The 17913-nt window shown below is 31.4% G+C and overlaps 2 protein-coding genes across 3 annotated transcripts; one reads left to right on the top strand and one right to left on the bottom strand.

Annotated features, from left to right (window-relative positions):
- Window positions 1-438: 438 nt before the first annotated feature.
- LOC123258916 lies at window positions 439-1971 on the bottom strand. Its single transcript, XM_044719169.1, has 2 exons — window positions 1833-1971; window positions 439-1612 (listed from the first exon to the last, which is right to left on the bottom strand). The coding sequence occupies exon 2, from the start codon at window positions 1606-1608 to the stop codon at window positions 439-441; it is 1170 nt and encodes a 389-aa protein (XP_044575104.1). The 5' UTR covers window positions 1609-1612; window positions 1833-1971.
- Window positions 1972-12471: 10500 nt separating this feature from the next.
- LOC123258730 (tropomyosin-2-like) lies at window positions 12472-14444 on the top strand. Of its 2 annotated transcripts, none has more exons than XM_044718915.1 (7): window positions 12472-12630; window positions 12988-13297; window positions 13363-13496; window positions 13573-13761; window positions 13845-13920; window positions 13987-14119; window positions 14356-14444. In XM_044718915.1, exons 2-7 carry the CDS (start codon window positions 13058-13060, stop codon window positions 14436-14438), a joined length of 855 nt encoding a protein of 284 aa, XP_044574850.1. In that variant the 5' UTR covers window positions 12472-12630; window positions 12988-13057; the 3' UTR covers window positions 14439-14444. The 2 variants fall into 2 exon arrangements, with proteins under 2 accessions (XP_044574850.1, XP_044574851.1); XM_044718916.1 differs by lacking the exon at window positions 12472-12630 and adding an exon at window positions 12754-12893.
- Window positions 14445-17913: the final 3469 nt, after the last annotated feature.

Genomic DNA, 17913 nt, shown 5'->3' with positions numbered 1-17913 from the left:
TTCCCAATTCGGATTACATGTGAATGTAATAAATAAATCCAGTCGGCCGTAATGACGTACGTAAGTGATCGCATCTTGTATGTATTCCTGCATGTTCCGTGGACTGCCGATGTAGCTTGAAGGTAAAATGAAAGCATTACCGATGTCATTGGGATTTAAATTTCCATCGATGTTTCCAGCAACAGCATCTCGTAAGTGAATATATTCTTCCGATCGTAGTTTTGCCTGGTTGAATCGAAGGAATCGCAAGCGTTCGCTTTCGACCTTAGCATACATATCAACAATGTATTGATGGAACAGCTGACGATATCGAAGGATATAATTGTCTTGATGTTGTCTAACCATTATTCGGTGTGCGTAGTAGTTCATTGAGCTAACTTTATTATTTCTGTAATCACCTAAAAAAATAAAAAATAAAATGCAATACGAAATTAAAATCTATACGTAAAGTAAGAAAGTAAATAGATAATTATCAAATTTACCAGTATTTGGATCATACTGCTTGATATTAAGGTGATATTCATCTTGTCCTTGCCAAAATATCAATGGATATTGTAGTGCGTCATATGAACGGTGTAGATCCGAAATCGTACTGACAGTGTTGTCTTGCCGTGTAATTTTTATAGATCTTTTGTCAACTGGATCACCAACCATGATAACAGCAACCTCATCAACAGTTGGAGCGTTGAATCTACCAGCATGTTCACCTAATGGTACTTTGTCGGCTTTTATGACGATTTGATAATTGTCATTTTGCAGTCGTGGCGAAACTCTTTTGATCAATTGAATTAGTTGAATGTGATCTTCTAAAAAATTTTCCAATAATATCACAATTGCTCTTTCCTCTGCTTGTTCAATAAAATTATACAGGCACTGAGTTGTCACGCGCTCTTCACAATCGCCCATAAAATAAATTTGAAGAAATTTCGGATTGTTATCAGGCATTGGCATCAGTGATCCGATTTTATGGTACACCTGGCCTTGAATTTTGAATGTAGTTTCAAAATTACGTCCATCGGATGCACGATCGCAAATTTTAGTTGCCCCAAATGACGTCATTTGGAAGCAAGAATTAAATTTGCGTATCTTACGCAAAAATAATTTGGAATCATCTGAATTGCCAGTAAGAAGGGATAATAAAGGCTCCGGCGGAGCGGGTAGAGGTGACAGCACAACTTTTCCTGATGCGCAGCACATGCCGGCTGCTTCATTCCGAAATTTCAATGCCTGACAATATTGACATACTTTATCCATTCCACCGATAGCAATTTTTGAATGCGCTGAGTAGTTAATATCTGGTGCATATTCAAAGGCAAGCCGAACGAATGATGCACGTGTTAATGAGCGGCTGATCCGTTGCCTTTGTCGATCTAGTACTCGTACTGTAGCTATGTTTCGTTCTCGTGCCGCTCTTGTTCTCGTAATATTCTGTTGCAGACGTTTGTCACGCTGTTCTTGAGATTCTTGTGCACGACTTTCTGCAGTCCTGATTCTTTGAGCTGCATTTCTTGTTTCGATTTGTTTTGGTAATTGCTGAGCTCTTTCAACACGTTTGCGTCGTGACCCTTTGCTGCTCGCGTTGTTGAGGTTAGATTTTTTCGGTGGCATTTGACTGAAAATAATAATTTAATCGTTTAAATATTAGAAAAAGGAACTGAAAAACATGTTATCATAGCACATTAAAATAATAAGTGCAAAATAATTTTCAATGGAGGTTAAATAAAAATAATATAAAAATTTTTGTACAATTATTGAAAAAGTGTGGGGAGCTTTGTGCCATTTTCTCATTGATATATTAATTAACTTTTATAAAACTATGTGATATTACTTACATGTATAAATTGAAATTATTGTTCCTGTGCTCCTACTGTGGCTATGTCTCGTTCTCCTGCTGCTCTTGTTCTTATGATATTCTCTGGAAGACGTTCGTTACACTGTTCTTGAGATTCTTGTGCATGACGTTCTGCTGTCCTGATTCTTTGAGCTGGATTTCTTGATTCAATTTGTTCTGCCAACCAGTGCAGCCAGATCGTGGGTAGAAGTTACCCTTTCCCTAGACCTCTACACACACGCCACACAATGATACACTACTGTATCCGTGAGCGAGCAGCGTCGATGTTGCTCGGAAGGAGCCGAGAGCGACCGAAGTCCGTTGCCCCTCGCGCGCCAAAGTTCCACCACCAAACCGCCAGCATTTACTCTAATACATGGAAGCTGAGCACGTTCGTGAGTCGGCAAGCCAAAAGTGAGGCTTGGAAAAAAATGAAGTCAGCGCGAGGATCCTCGCGTGTGACGTCATGCGTCAAATTTTTTATGTTTTCAGGTTCTTCTTTTATAAATTATAAATTATAATAATAATAATAATAATAATAATAATTATTATTATTATTATTATTATTATTTATCATTAATAATTGTTATTACGGTTAATTCTTACTCGGAATTCCTAAATGCAAGTTAAATATAAATTACCACTATGTCCCTGTAAGATGCCTTGATAGGCGCGCGGCAAATTTTTTGGCTCGGGTGCCTAAAGTACCGGGTTCGAGAACTCGGCAATTTTTTTTTTTTATTTTTTTTTAAACAAAAATATTTTTTATTTTGTTTTTTTAATACAAATTATTGTTATTACTTGTTTTTTTTTTTTTTTTGCTTATAATTAAATATTTACACAAGCAAACGTATAAAATTTATTATTAAAATTGTAATTATTGTTTTATTGTTATTCTTACTATTATTATTATTATTGTTATCATTATCATTATTATTATTGTTAATATTATGGTTAATAGTTAATGATAACTTGAAATTTCTAAACGCAATTTAGATATAAGTTTACTCATACTCAGTAAGCTGCCTTGATAGGCGCGCGGTAAATCTTTTGGCTCGGGTGCCTAAAGTACCGGGTTCGAGAACTCGGCAATGTTTTTTTTTTTTTTTTTTCAAACAAAAATTTTTTTTATTTTGTTTTTTTAATACAAATTATTGTTATTACAATGCCTTTCAATGATTCGTACCGGTCAAGAATTTTACGGAAAATGGAAACATCAAAATTTGGCCAACTCTAAATAAAGAGATCACTAAGTAAAAAATTTATATAAATATTATATTAGAAATAATAAAAAAATTATTTGTCTAAATAAGGATAATTCAAAATTTCGATATCAATAAAGGTAGTAATGTAAAAATTTAGTCACCAGAAAAATTGGAATTATTTTAAAAAAGATAAGCATAAAATTATAAAATTTAAAAATAAGATATCTATGAAATTAGACAAATCATAAAACAAACAAGTGAAATGACAGATATTTAAAAAAATGGAGAAGAATAAATTTAGACAAGTTAATAAAAAGACAACTGAAAATTTAGAAATATAAAAAAATTGACAGTTTTAATTATTCGTAAACTTAAAAAATATCCATCTCTAAATATAGACCAGTAAATTTAGATATCTTTAATATTGGACATCTCTAAATATTTACAATTTTTAACAAAGACGATTAAAAACATAGTAATCATACAAAATAAGTACTAAGAAATTTAAAATACAAAAGATAGCTAAAAATTAATTAATTTTCCTGTGACCGCTGCTCCAGGAAGTTATAAAGTTATTTGCGATCAATTGTCCTGTTATTTTTAAAACACACCAAGATTTTGCTTTTAATCTTAGTAAAAAATATTTTCGAGGACTCGGAACTACCAACAGCTCCTGTGACCGCTGCTCCAAGAAGTTGTAAAGTTATTTGCGTTCGATTGTCCTGTAATCTAAAAAATACACCAAGATTTTGCTTTTAATCTTGGTAAAAAATATTTATGTAGACCCGAAACTACCAACAGCTCCTCTCACCGCTGCCTTAGGAAGTTGTAAAGTTATTTGCGATCGATTGTCCTGTAATTTTAAAAACCGACAGAGATTTTACTCTGTCTAAAAGAGGTTGTCTAAAAGACAATCGATCAAAAATAACCTACAACTTCCTGGAACAGCTGATGCAGGAGCTTGTTGGCAATTTCGGATGCTACATAAATATTTTACCAGGTAAAAGCTAAATCTGATGTTGCACAGAGACAATGGCTGGAGACGATCCTCATCATTTTAGATAAAAAGCAGAATTTGATTGTGTTTTAAGCTCAACAGGATCAGTGATCGCTGTATCGTCTCCTGAACATGCATAATTGAGCACAGTCTCTATGCTGACAATCGTTAGTTGACTGATAAGATATCTAGAACATGATCTAGAGATGGTTATTTAAGTTGGCTATATTAAACTGTCGAGCACACTTCGGTTGTCTGTCAACATTACTTCTCCGAATTTTAAATGTCATTTCGCGTTTGTTTGTTTGATTCATGTCTTGACCACAGACTTATATTTCAACTAATTTAATGATACATTCATTACAAGTTGACTCAATGATTTCTAATGATCATTTTAGCTCAGATGTATCTGCACTGATATGTTAGCAATGACATGTGACCTGAAAACAAATAAACAACGCTGTTTAACGTTCAGACTTAATGTTTTGTCTAGGCAGCTAGGCATTCTCAGGCAGTCAGTATGAAACTAATAGTTTGCAAATTATCGTGATAATCGTAACTGTGGCTAATAATGATAGTCAACTAATAATAATGACAATAATAGTAAGCTGTAACAATATTGTCCAATACGCTTGTGTAAGCAAAAATATAGCAAGTAACAATAACATTAAAAAAACAAATAATATTTTGTTTAAATAAGCAAATACTTTATGCTTCACCGAGCAAATGCGCCGCAGTGCAATTATATTGCTGCATTCCAGTCAAATTAACCGTAATAATGATAAATAATAATAATAATAATAATAATAGTGTGTGTATTATTATAATTATAATTTATAAAAGAAGAACACGAAAGCATAAGCACATTTATCAAGCCTCACCAGACTTGCCGACTCTCACGCTGCCAAGCAAATGCTGGCGCTCAGCATTCGCATGTGAGCTGGCATCTACTTCCGAGCAACATCGACGTTGCTCGCTCAAGGATACAGTAGTGCATGATTGTGTGGCGTGTGGGTAGAGGTCTAGGGAAAGGGTAACTTCTATCCACGATTTGGCTGCACTGCTGCCAACTGATGGGCTCTTTTAATACGTTTGCGTTGTGCCTCTCTGGTGCTCGCGTTGTTGAGGTTAGATTTTTTCCGTGGCATTTGACTGAAAATAATAAATTAATCGTTTAAATATGAGAAAAAAAAATTGAAAATCATTCTAATTAACTTTTATAATTATGTGATAATACTGACATGTACATATTTAAATTATAGAGTTTAAATAATAATTTCAATAAGAATTGAAATACTAATTTAATCGTTTGAATATAAGAAAAAAAATCTGAAAAACTTGTTATCATAGCACATTGAAATAATAAGTGCTAAATATTTTTTAATAGAGGTTAAATAAAAACAATAAAAAAAAATATTTGTACAACTATTGAAAAAGTGTAGGAAATTGTGTATCATTTTTGCATTGACATTTTAATTAAATTTTATAATTATGTGATAATACTTACATACATATATTCAAATTAAATTATAAAGTTTTGATCAATGAAGCACAAATAAGTAAAAAACAGGATTAATTTTACTGTATTATCTTCATTATAATATAAATGCAATTTACACTTCAGTCTAAGTAACACGTGGCCGGCTATGCTAACACCAAAAATTTAACAAGTGGAAATAATTGAATTATACGGTATTTCGTTGACTACAAAATAAATTCAATTAATTTTATAGCGTCAACAACACGTGGTAATTATGCTGTTAAAATGTAGCTTATATGACACGTTCGTAGATTTACCATAGCAGCGCCATCTATTGGTTACTTACTCAACCCAGTCGAAAGGTATCGACATCTGTTAGAATCATTTGGAGTTAACAGATAATTGTGACTGTCAAATAATAACAGACAAATAATTAGCAATAAATTAAAATTGCGACTATAATTTGAGATCTAAACTATCCTATCTCTCAAGTTGGATCGAACTGCACATGGTGTGCAAATTTTATTATAATCGGTTAAGTGGTTTAGGAGTCCATTGAGAACAAATATTGTGACACGAGATTTATATATATTAAGATATATATATATATATATATATATATATATATATATATATATATATATATATATATATATATATATATAGGGTGTCCGTTATTTACCAAGTTGGCTATTTCCACTTGGGTATCGTCAAAATTATTTCTGTTTGACCTAAAAACAATTCTAGAAATGAAAAAAAAATTTTTACGATGCCGTTTAACCCTGCCTAAATAACGATACTTTTCCTATTTAATTAACATGGGATTTTTGCACTTTTTAGCAACTAATTTTTATTTCACTCAATATACTCTTTAACTTACCAACAATACTAGATTCTGCTTCTGTTATGATCCCTTATTTAGATGGAGAAATTTCCATATTGGCGCAAAAAATTTATCACAAAACCTTTGGAAAGGTCAAAATTTATTGTTATCGATTTTTCTCGTTATTTTGCTTAAACTACTTACTAATTAATTTTTATTTTGTATTTCATCTAAAGTTTCTTATTTTTTTCTTTCAAAAAAATAATTTTAATTCATAAATTATCTGGAAGTCACACAGTGATTCTATGAAGGAATTATAGTTCAAATTTAAGTACGGTAATACGGTTATTACCAACACAAAATTAATAAAAGAACTAGATATATTGTCGTATACGGTCGTTAAAGTAAATAAAAAACGATAAATTAATTTTTAACTTACTGTCTATTCTGGTTATTGTGGTTCTTTTGACAACAATATTTCATTTTTGGATAGTAAACGGTACAATTCTCAATTCATGTTATAATATTAAATTTTCAATTGTTAAGTTGAAGTGACTAGTGCAATGAGTTGAAAGTGGAAAAATTGATCGGTAATTATCGACCAACTAAAAAATATCTTTTTAACCGCGAGAGCTCCAATCTATTGAAAATCAAGAACTTTCATCATGAGTTTAGAAAAAAATTTACGAAAACCGATGTTTTTATTAGAAAACCTTACGGATGATATAAATAGTAATAAATTAGCTACTAATAAACAAGTTTTAAGGTTACTATTTTATTATACTAAAACCGTGAAAACAACAGTGTACGATGGATGTAAAATAACTATTGAAAAAGTTAAAAAGTTTTGGATATTTGCTGGTATTTTTACATTAGATGACAAACGATGTATTCAAAAATTGCAAAAATTGCACGATGAATACAGAAATCTGCATAAAAATGCAGGGGTGTCCTCAAACCAACAAAAAGAGTAAGAGTTTTCAATTAAATTAGAAAGTTTATTTGACATAGCTCACGGCAGAGTTTTTGAAATGGTCAGCAATGATATAATAGTACATTAAGATACGAGTAAGAAACGAGCGAAGCGAGTGCGCTAACACGCCGTGAATGATCGCTCATTTAAGCCACGAGTATCTTACACTATTTTGTAGCACCAGTGTCCTAAATTCGTCTTATTCAAATTTAAATATAAAAATTAATTAAGGAAAAGCAAAAATAGTATATCATGCATAGCAGGACCGCAAGCATTCCAAATAAATAAAATTTAGAATGCTAAAATAAATAATTGCTTAAAAATAGTCTAATAGTATAATCTAATTGTAGTAATCGACAACGTCGCACGAGTTGTACATACTATTTTTTATTACAAATGCGGCGATATATGAGGGCCCAAAATCGGGGTCCAGGGGCGAAGCCCCGGCGGGGGGTTGGAGGGCAGTCCCAAAAAACAAATGAAAAGTTAAAAAAAAAGAAACAAATATATATCAAATCATAAATTCAAAGTGATTAATATTAATTAACAAAAAATAAATTCACACATTGAAACAATCAATACATAAAATTAAATAACATTAAATTTAGCTGTCACTTTATAATTTTTTAATTTTCTTAAAAATGTTAATTTCCACTTTCTATTTATTATCAAAATCTTAACAAATATTCATCTTTCTTCTGATTGAACTTCAATGGTGAAATGGCAGTTTTGGAATACCATTGTTACGAGTGGAAATTTTGGTCAATTTAATAAGTGATTCAAAATATTCCTACTGCAAGACAATTGGAATAGAAGGATCAGGATTTAAGAAAGTAAAAGAAGAAGAGGGCTTGATATCGATTAAAGGAGTGCCGGAAAAGAAATGAACACAGGTCGAAACGACGTTTGAGTGACTGACGAGAACAGGAGAACAGAAAACAAAAGAGGGAGCTTCGCGCTAAGGTTAAGGGTGCGACATATCACCCCGTATTTGTACGCGCGGGATCAGGACTCCAGGAAAAAGAAGAACAAAAACATTAACGATGCGAATATCCAACAAACCTATTGCGTTAAAGGTCTTCCACGAACAAGACGAACACAACTACAGATTTCTTAGAATTCGCAGGAGTGGTACCCCTACACCAGTCTAAAGTGTGTCACCTGAGGAACATTCTACCATCAAGTCCATCCCTTAGCAGTATTATAAAAAGGCAAGCATCAGACTGCCACAGTCAGTGCGTCAAGAACTTTTAAACTACGAGGAAGCTCTCAACGAGTGTAGTACAGTACACGGTAAAAATTCAATTTCGGGAACTCTTTTGTCTTGAATAAGATTCCAATCAACCAAATTTCAATTTCTAATCAACATCTACTTATTTCCACTGAAATCAAGCATCGATTTCGAAAATCAAAATTTAAACCAACGGAGTTAATATCGAATTAGACTCCATCACTCACCAACCCAAGCATTGAAGTTGACAATCAACTTAGTGTTTCGTGCACTCAACGTCGAGGGACCCTCCAGTTTCAACATCTCCACTCTCCAGTTTCAACATCTCCATCCTCCAGTTTCAACATCTCCGTCCTCTAGACGAATCAACGCCAAGTTCGCTGCGACATCACCTTCAACAACGAAGACGACCTAAAATCCAAATTGACGCAATTGTTCACTGACCAATTCCAATCGTAACAACCCAGTAGAGAAGTGTTCCGTAACAATATCCTGAGTGTACCAGTTATAAATAAAACACCTATTTAATATTATTTAAATCGTAAGTAAATATTTAATTTCTTTCTTTAATATTTCATTTTCTCCTCTTTTCCTTTTTCCAACCGGTTCTGATTGTCATCCCTTTAGCGTTAATTAGTCAATAAGGTTCTAAATCAAAGAGATCTGTCAATAAGTGTGACTGCCACTCCCAGGGTAAAGGCATTTAGTTGTCTGACCGTAAAAACAAGCAGTCGATTACATTTGTGTCATCCCAGGACGTAACAACCATACATTGAGACTCTTCAAATTTTTTCACGCACAAACCTAAGTCTTGATCATAAAATACTGTAGAACAGATAAATGAATGAGGAGTTTCACAATCGTCGAATTGAGAAGTTGAATTTTTCTTTCTTTCAACAGTATTTTCTTGCAAAGTAGATTTAAATTTTTTTTGATGGCGGAATGTATCAACTTTAACTTCATTTGATGCTGATGAACAAGGTTGGTTAAAGTTTGATGGAACATTATCTTTGGGTTTGGATATTGAGACTGCTGTTTTAATTAATTTTTCATTTAATACTGGTAAAACATTTGAAATTTTTGTAAAATTTTTTTTCGTCGAAACATTTGAATCGATTGATTTATTCAAAACGGTAATGTTTGTAATTACAGGAGATGGTTTAGTAGATGGAGGAGTGGATTCAACAGTATTTGTTTTTTTATTCAAAACAATTCCATCGGTGATCATAGAATGAGTACGTTTTTTGTTGTTAACGGAATCGGCAATATAACCTTCAACTACTGTTGATGATTTCCAACCACCATGTCTCTTCATCACTGTCATATCACCTCTAGCATCAGCTAACAATGTGGCAGATCTTCGACGGAAACTATGTCCTGTGTATTTCTTTGCATTTTATAATTTTAAAAATTCAGCAATGGTTCTAGGCATTGAACCAAACTTGTTAATTTCTATGGGCTGAAAAGTACAGCGAACATTTCGGTAATTCAAAAAAAATCTATCTGTTTTACAGGTTTGGGGCCTAGCATCCATATATTCTTTTGCGTAGTCGTAATATATACCATTAATGGTAAATGATCTTGGTTGATTATTTTTTGCTATTGGAACTTTAATAAATAAAGTGTTCTCATCAATTTTTTTGATATCTTCCAGTTTCATGTTCATGAATTCACTTCTTCTTAAAGCACCAGAAATTCCAAATATTAAACAAACCTGCAACAGTAAGAATAAAATAAACAAATGTTTAGACTATACAGACATTTTCATACTAAACATATCAATAAATATTTAATTACCTTTGTAGCAACATATTTATTATCAGGGGCTTCATTTCGAAATTTTTCGATATTTTCTTTTGTAAAAACTTCAGATTTTTTAGCAACGTATTTACACATTTGTTTCTTCAGAAAAAACGTTACTTTTTTGTAATTACCAATATCAACATCATCAAATGCTTTGATAGTAGTTTTCAACATCGAATGAAAAGCCCATAAACTAGGAGGGGCATATTTTTGAGAAAGACTATCAAAGTAGACTACAATTACATCTTCAGCAAAAGAATTTGATTTAAAATTTTCTTTACGCCATGCTTTAAAAGCATTATAAGTTGCCACATACATTCGTCTAGATTTTGTTGGCATTGATTGTAAAGCTATATTCTTCGCCTTTTCTTTTATCTCGTCAGGAACAAAATCATTATAATCATCGTCTAAATCACTGTAATCACTGTCCATATTTATTACGGAATAAGATTGTTGTTAAATTAAATAATGTTCAGAAAATATTTCATACCAGAATAATGTTTACGACTGAGCGAAATCGTTAATAAAAAACATTTGAGAATCATTAATAGAGGTTTTAGCATACTTCAGACTGAATCATAACCGACAAAAAGATGTAATTTTAATCATTAATTATTTATTATTTTTTCGGGGCTTTGAATGTTTTTAAATATATTTTTTCGTTTTTTTTTTGCGGTGAAACTCAAATTTTTAGAGCAGAAATGTATGAATTGATCGTAAATATGAGCCCGTAACCTAAAAAATTCCTCTCTACTCGTTTCATAATTATTTATTTAAGTCAATAGTTGAGCGAGTCCTAAATACGAATTTAGGACACGCAGTGCTATAAAAAACTTTTTAATCGATCAACGATCAGAAAGATAATTCCATCTGAATTTTTCGGGCAATTAACGAGGAAATGTAATTGAGTTATCTGGTAATATCAATAAAATATTAGTCAATTAATAAATGAAACGTTTATAAAATACTTTTTTATGTGACTTAATATTCAATATATATTGTATTTCAGTGAAACAGGATAATGATTGCCGTACTGAAGTATCAACTTCTGATAATCCACTTGTTGTAAATGATAATCGGTCCATCGAAGTGTTAACCTCTGAAAACATTGAAGCAGCATCTTGTTATGTAGAACACCAGTTGAACGATTCTGAATTATCAAGAGAAAATTCAGCTATAGACTTGAACTTATTTAATGATGCAAATAAGGCCGTAAGAAGTATAAATTTGACGGAGACATTATTAAGTTTGTATACATAATCTCGATTATTTAATTAAATGAACATAAACTGAGTCACGTTTGTTTCAGATAGAAAAATGAGTCTTTAGTTCACTAAATGAAAAATTAATTTTTTTCTTGACAAATTTATACATTTATTTCCTTAATCTTAGAAATTGATACTCCCTGAAAATTTTATGTCAATTATGTTCAAGTTTAATTTTATATTGAAACTCGCCTCAGTATTCATATTAGCTCTCTAAACTTAACTATACCTTGTTTGATTCATTTATATATCTTGTAATTATAATGTGTAACATAAATTGATTCTTTTACTTATAAATTCTATAATAATGTAAAATTATACATATTTTCACGAAATACTTTAAAAGAATTTCCACACACGTTCATTTCACAGTAATTCTCGCGTGTAAAGTCTTCAGGAACTATTTTCAGATTAAAGGTTTTTTTTCTCTTACACTTCATTTAACATCCAATATTTGACATTGATATTGGGGAGTCAAACAGAGTATATGGGTTTGTGAATCGCTTATTACTTTTAAATATCATGTTAATCAATTGATAACTGTTTAGTAATATTTGAAATACTTCGTTTACTTTAGATTTTCTTGAATTTTGAACTGAGCGATCTTATAAGTTTATCAAAATTTTTTTGAAAGATATTTTTTTTTTCTAACAATTCTTAAACTATTTTGTTGATCAGCTCTAAGATGTGATCAAAACCGTTCAAGTAGTTAATTAGTTTTCCCTCATTGAAATGATCAGTAGTTACTTTAGTGTTCATCAGTATAAAAATTCTTTTACGGCCAAAAATAGGAAGGGGAGGTGAAAGAGATCGCATTTCGGCTACTCAGAGTACCGATGAGGGTTGACCAGCAAAGAGCCAAGTAAAAAACGGGCTAATAGCCAAAGACTGCTAAGCTATTATAGAATTAGATTAGATAAAAGTTTTCGAGAAGATCTGTACTACCGTTTAGTTTTATTTTGGCTGAGCATCTGAAGGTATTCGGTAGTAGATTCACTTCACGAATTGATTTCTTCACAAAAGTGAGTGTAATTTAATAAAAATAAATAAGTGTTAGAATTGCAATTAAGTCAAAAAATATATTTCTAAAAAGCAAGTGGATACAAATATTAGAATTAGGGTAGTCGAGTGTTTTTATTCATCAATCATAAACTCAATCAAAATGCACATTGAGTGATAGTAAATGTTTTATTTATATCATTTTAATTGGGTCGGTAGTGTGCCTTAATCACCGTACGACGTTTCAATTGCCCATAGTTAAAACAATATAACAGTATTCTGAATTGCAAAGTTTTAGGATTTGTTTTCAATTAGTAAATGAAAGTGTAGATAATCAAATAATTTTTATTATTTTCATATTATTTTTTACATTTTTACAGAAAAATCGACTTTGAAGAGGACTCTCCTCGGAAATAACCACGGTAATAAGAGATCAAATACCGTGTCACAATGGAGGCCATAAAGAAAAAGATTGCAGCATTAAAGCAAGAGATGGATGCTGCGAATGAAAAAGTTGAAGCCAATGAAACCAAAGCTAAACAAGAAGATTTTCGCGCAGATTTATTATTTGATGAAGCCAGATCTCTTGCACAAAAGCTTATAACAATTGAACGTGATTATGAAGTTGCTAAAGTTAATCTTGAAACAACAACAGCAGCTTTAGAAACTTGTGAAAAAGCATATACTAAGGTAAAGCGGCTTAACAATTCATAAAATAAAATAAAAATAGTAAAATATAAATGATACATTTTTAGGCTGAACAAGATCGAACCGTTTTAACAAAAAGAGTTCAAGAAATTGAGGTAAGTCTTACGAAGAAGGAAGAATTACGTCTTCTGGCAGCAGCAAAATTAGTACGTGCTACTGAACTTGCCGATGATGCTCAGAGGTTATAATCACTTATTATTGTTCATTGTTTATGATAATTAATTATTAATATAACATGATCCTTTTATTTATCTCAGAATGTGTAATGTATTGGAAGATCGAAATCGAATAGTTCAAGAACATATGGCAAAACTTACTGAAGAACTGAAAGATGCAAGATTAATTGCTGAAGACGCCGACGCAAAATCTGAAGAAATTGCTGAAAAGCTGTCACTTGTTGAAGAAGAACTTGAAAATGCTGAAGAAAGAGTGAAAAACAGCGAAGCGTTAGTATTCTTATTTGTAAGAAGTTTTCATCTGATTTTTATTCAATTATACTTTCAACTAATAATTATTGGCTTATGCACAGAAAAATTATTGAACGAGAGGATGAATTATTCATTGTTCAAAATATATTTAAATCTTTAGAAGTATCAGAAAAAAAGGTAATTTTTATTTAGTTATGAAAATTTATAACGATTTATTAAAATTAGTAATTTCGGTAATTTTAGGCTAATCAACGAGTAGCTGATTCTAAAATCCAAGTAAAAGAATTAAAAGCCGCCCTTAAAGCCGCTGAAAAGCGTGCTATCCAAGCTGAAAAAACTGTAAGAGCATTGCAGAAAGAAGTTGATCGAAAAGAAGGTAAATAAAAAATGAATGAAAATGATAATCATAAAATCATCATATTATTTAAAAAATTCTGAGATGTTTATTTTTTTTAACAATATTAGTCATGCTGTTATATTATCATATATTAGATTATTATCAAAATTGAGACGTGATGAATCATACAGTTAGTTCGATATAATCTGAAACAAAACAAAAAAATTATCAGCATATCATTTACAATTTATTTAAATTAGGATTGTATTTTTCAGATGAACTAAGAGAAGAAAAAGAAAAGTGCAAAGCTATAATTGATGATATGGATTTAACGTTTGCTGAAATGACAGGATATTAAGGTCAAGAAAGATTAAAAATAACAAATTACATTGAAAATTGGACAGAATTTTTTTTTTTACGAAGCACTACATACATTTAATTTGCATTAAAACAATAGCTGGAACGTTATTTTAGTCTTAGCCCTTTGGCTTTGATCGAGCACTAACTATCTAATGAGAATACTTCAATCCTGGCCTTTTACAATTTAAAAATAACCTCTTATGTAGGGTGATACTTGTGCGAATCGCTTAAGCATAATTTTATTTTGTCTCTTACACTATTGATATAATTACAATGCTGATGCATAATGTTGAATGAAAACTTGTTATTTTTTTTTTTTTTTTTTTTTTTTTTTTTCAATAGAAATAAGCTTTTTAACTGCTTTTAAATTAAAACAAATCGATCAATTTGTTTATTTATTTCCAGAATTATAATTCGATTTTACCAAATCGATAATAATAATAATTTCATCACCGACTTTTTTTTGTGATGTTAACTTCTATTAATACTGTATAAAAATAGATTGATGTACTGTCAATAAATGTTCAGATTCAAAATAGCAAAAAATTTCAATTTCTTTTATTCTTACTATCAGTGCATTTTGCAATCTAAAAGTGGTAAAAGCACCAACCATTGACACTGTAAGAGACATGAGGAGGATTTCAATTTATTATTCATATTTAAAATTGAGATTATTCAATTTTTTTCTAGCATTGAATGACTTAGACTCTCCACTAATAAAATTTACGCTCATTAATAGTAATTTATCGAGTTCAATAATTAACTTCAGTTGATAAAGTTAATCATTTGGATACACCAATTACTGATAGCCTGACAAAACTGATTCAGTTATAATGAGTGATGTACTGTTTTACCAATTATTGTCATCCATATAAAAATGTCAACTATATCAGATGAATATTGAATAAAATATTTTTAATAAATTTATGAATTTAAAATAAAAACAACAAGTTTGTATTGCTATAACAATAATTATAAAATATTGAATAAAATAATAGCCTGTATATTTGTAGTGGTGGTGAAGTTTGATAACGGATTTTTATCTACACAGTAAGGTTACAGCACTGTTTAAACTTACCGGTGAATATCAGAGATGCTACTGAAATTTTATTTATCGATTACACCGGCCCACAAAAAAAAGTGGTCTGTACTTTTGACCGGACCTACCTATCTTTATGTATTTTGATGCGCTGAATCCGAATCTGAAGTCAGTTTTGCCCGTATACCCTCAAAATTTTGAGTAAAATGTAAAAAACCCAGAAGAAAAGGCAAAAATTTGCGAAAAACTGCAGTCACAGCGATGAAAAAATTTTTGCGGACCCGGATCAAGTATGATTTTTATGTATTTCAATTTACTGAATCAGGAACTAAACGTTAACTAGCCCTTTGAGCCGTCAAAATTTGAAAAAATTGTGACAAACCCAAAAATTGCAATAAATCATGAAAAATCGAAATTATCGAGATAATAAAAATTTTTTGGATTGAGATTGAATATGATTATTATGTATTTTGTTCCACTGAATTTGAATGTGAAATCTTGTCCCATTAACATTTTGAAATGAAAAATAATCTCAAAAAACCAAAAAAATCGAGAGAATCGCAGTTATAAATATGAAAAAAAAATCTATTAAACACGATTGTTGATGATTTGGGTATATATTTTCATGGATGAAATATGATCTTAGAATTGAAAAATTGACAAAATTTTAAAATCAATAAAAAATGATGTATTACTAGAGAACGAGAACGATTTTTTCGAATTTTAAAGTATTCTTCGTTGGTATCGAACTCTTTTGTTCTCAAATGATCTTAATCCTCAGAATTATTATCTTCAGAATTTGAATCTTCAGAGATTTCCTCTCGGACTTCTTCTTCCATTGACACGTCTTTTTTTTCTACTTCCATCTCTTCAAGGGCCTCGATTTTATCTACGACTAATGTTTTCTGTTGTTTAATAGCTGATGAAACATTGGCGTATTGTGTTTTATTTCTATTAGTCGAAAAAAAACCAGCAATTTCCGTCATACAAAAGAAACAGTTTTACGACTTTGGGGATGAAGTCCAGGTGACATGGGGACTATAAATTTAAAGTTTTCTCTTTTTCTGTCCTATTCCCATTGTATTAACACGATATAACATCGACCATAAACATAGTGTGGGTCCCAGACCGAATCCAAATTTATAATTTGAATACGAAAGCATTTCTCACAACTTTTTTTTAAATACTTTTGAAAACGCTCTACGGTTTTTTGCCGGTTCAAACTCGCCACAAACGTAACAAAATGAATTAGGACTTTTATTACAAAGATGGGAATTACTTCTTGTAATGGTATACTCTTCAGTAGCCAAGTTTCCCACTACTGAAGAGCTGCAGTCGCTTGATGACGATGCCTGCAGGCGTATTTTCTCACCCTGACCAGACGCCGACACTGGGTTTCCGGATCCCTGCAACGTAAAGTACTTATCACTTGTACCTGCCATGACGGTACACACGTCGTTCACCCAGGGACTTTGCCAGATAGTTCTATTGTCCACCGCCACAACGTGGAGGTGCCCTGGTTTTAGGCAAAAGCGATCGTAAGGAATTCTTAATGGATCGCAAATTCGAACTCTATTTCAGGATGCAAATTTTACAAGAAAAATGAACGAGACGGAGAGAGTAGCTTGGGTAAGTTTCAAACATGTGTCTCAGAATTTTTTAGAAAATAAAAAAACAAAAACTACAGGACGTTAGAAGAAGAATTAGTAACAAATTACAAAAATTAAGATTGCTTGTGTGTGCGCGTGTGTGTGTGTGTGTGTGTGTGTGTGTGTGTATATATATGTATGTGTGTGTGTGTAACTCGCTTATAATTTTTGAACGACTAAACCGATAGGAACCTCCCAAACGGCGTTCTGAACACTTTCCTTAAACTTAAATTTTCTGTGAATTTGAACCGATTCGGACCGATAAATTTTGAGAAATTTTAAAAAAACTTAAAAAAATTAAGAAAAAATTTTTTTTTGAAAGTGGTTTTTTTGGAATAACTTTTAAACGGCTTTATCGATCAACTCCAAGAACTAATTCGCTTTTAACTTTGAAAAACCACGTCGATCACCCTTAATCCGGTCAAAATCGGTCGATTCGTTCGAGAAATATCGTGAACAAAAGAAAACCGAAAAAAGTGTTTTTTTTCACATAACTTCGACATTTCTTTTTGAATTGTTTTTGATGAAATAAAATAATTTTTAGAGCTCAAAAAACTGCGTCGATCACCGCCAAGAACGTAAAAATCGGTTGGTTGGTTCGAAAGATATCCTCGAGGAAATATTTCGAAGCAAGTGTTTTTTTTAACATAACTCCGACATTTTTTGGAATAACTTTTAAACGGCTTTTTCGATCGATTTCAAAAACTGATTAGCTTATAACTTCAAAAAATTACGCCAAACGCCGTCGAGCCGGTCAAAATCGGTCAATTCGTTCAAGAGATATC

This window comes from Cotesia glomerata, linkage group LG2, assembly GCF_020080835.1.
Source record: "Cotesia glomerata isolate CgM1 linkage group LG2, MPM_Cglom_v2.3, whole genome shotgun sequence".
Lineage (NCBI taxonomy): Eukaryota > Metazoa > Arthropoda > Insecta > Hymenoptera > Braconidae > Cotesia > Cotesia glomerata.
The sequence above is the reverse complement of the archived record's forward strand: the minus strand, read 5'-3'. Positions and strand labels throughout refer to the sequence as shown.

What these genes read in the sequence shown, in the direction of transcription:
- LOC123258730 (XM_044718915.1), top strand. Translation starts at nt 13,058, where the DNA reads ATGGAGGCCATAAAGAAAAAGATTGCAGCATTAAAGCAAGAGATGGAT. An exon ending in GTGAAAAAGCATATACTAAG is followed by an intron (nt 13,298 to 13,362) that starts GTAAAGCGGCTT and finishes ATACATTTTTAG; the next exon opens with GCTGAACAAGATCGAACCGT. An exon ending in CTTGCCGATGATGCTCAGAG is followed by an intron (nt 13,497 to 13,572) that starts GTTATAATCACT and finishes TATTTATCTCAG; the next exon opens with AATGTGTAATGTATTGGAAG.
- LOC123258916 (XM_044719169.1), bottom strand. Translation starts at nt 1,608, where the DNA reads ATGCCACCGAAAAAATCTAACCTCAACAACGCGAGCAGCAAAGGGTCA.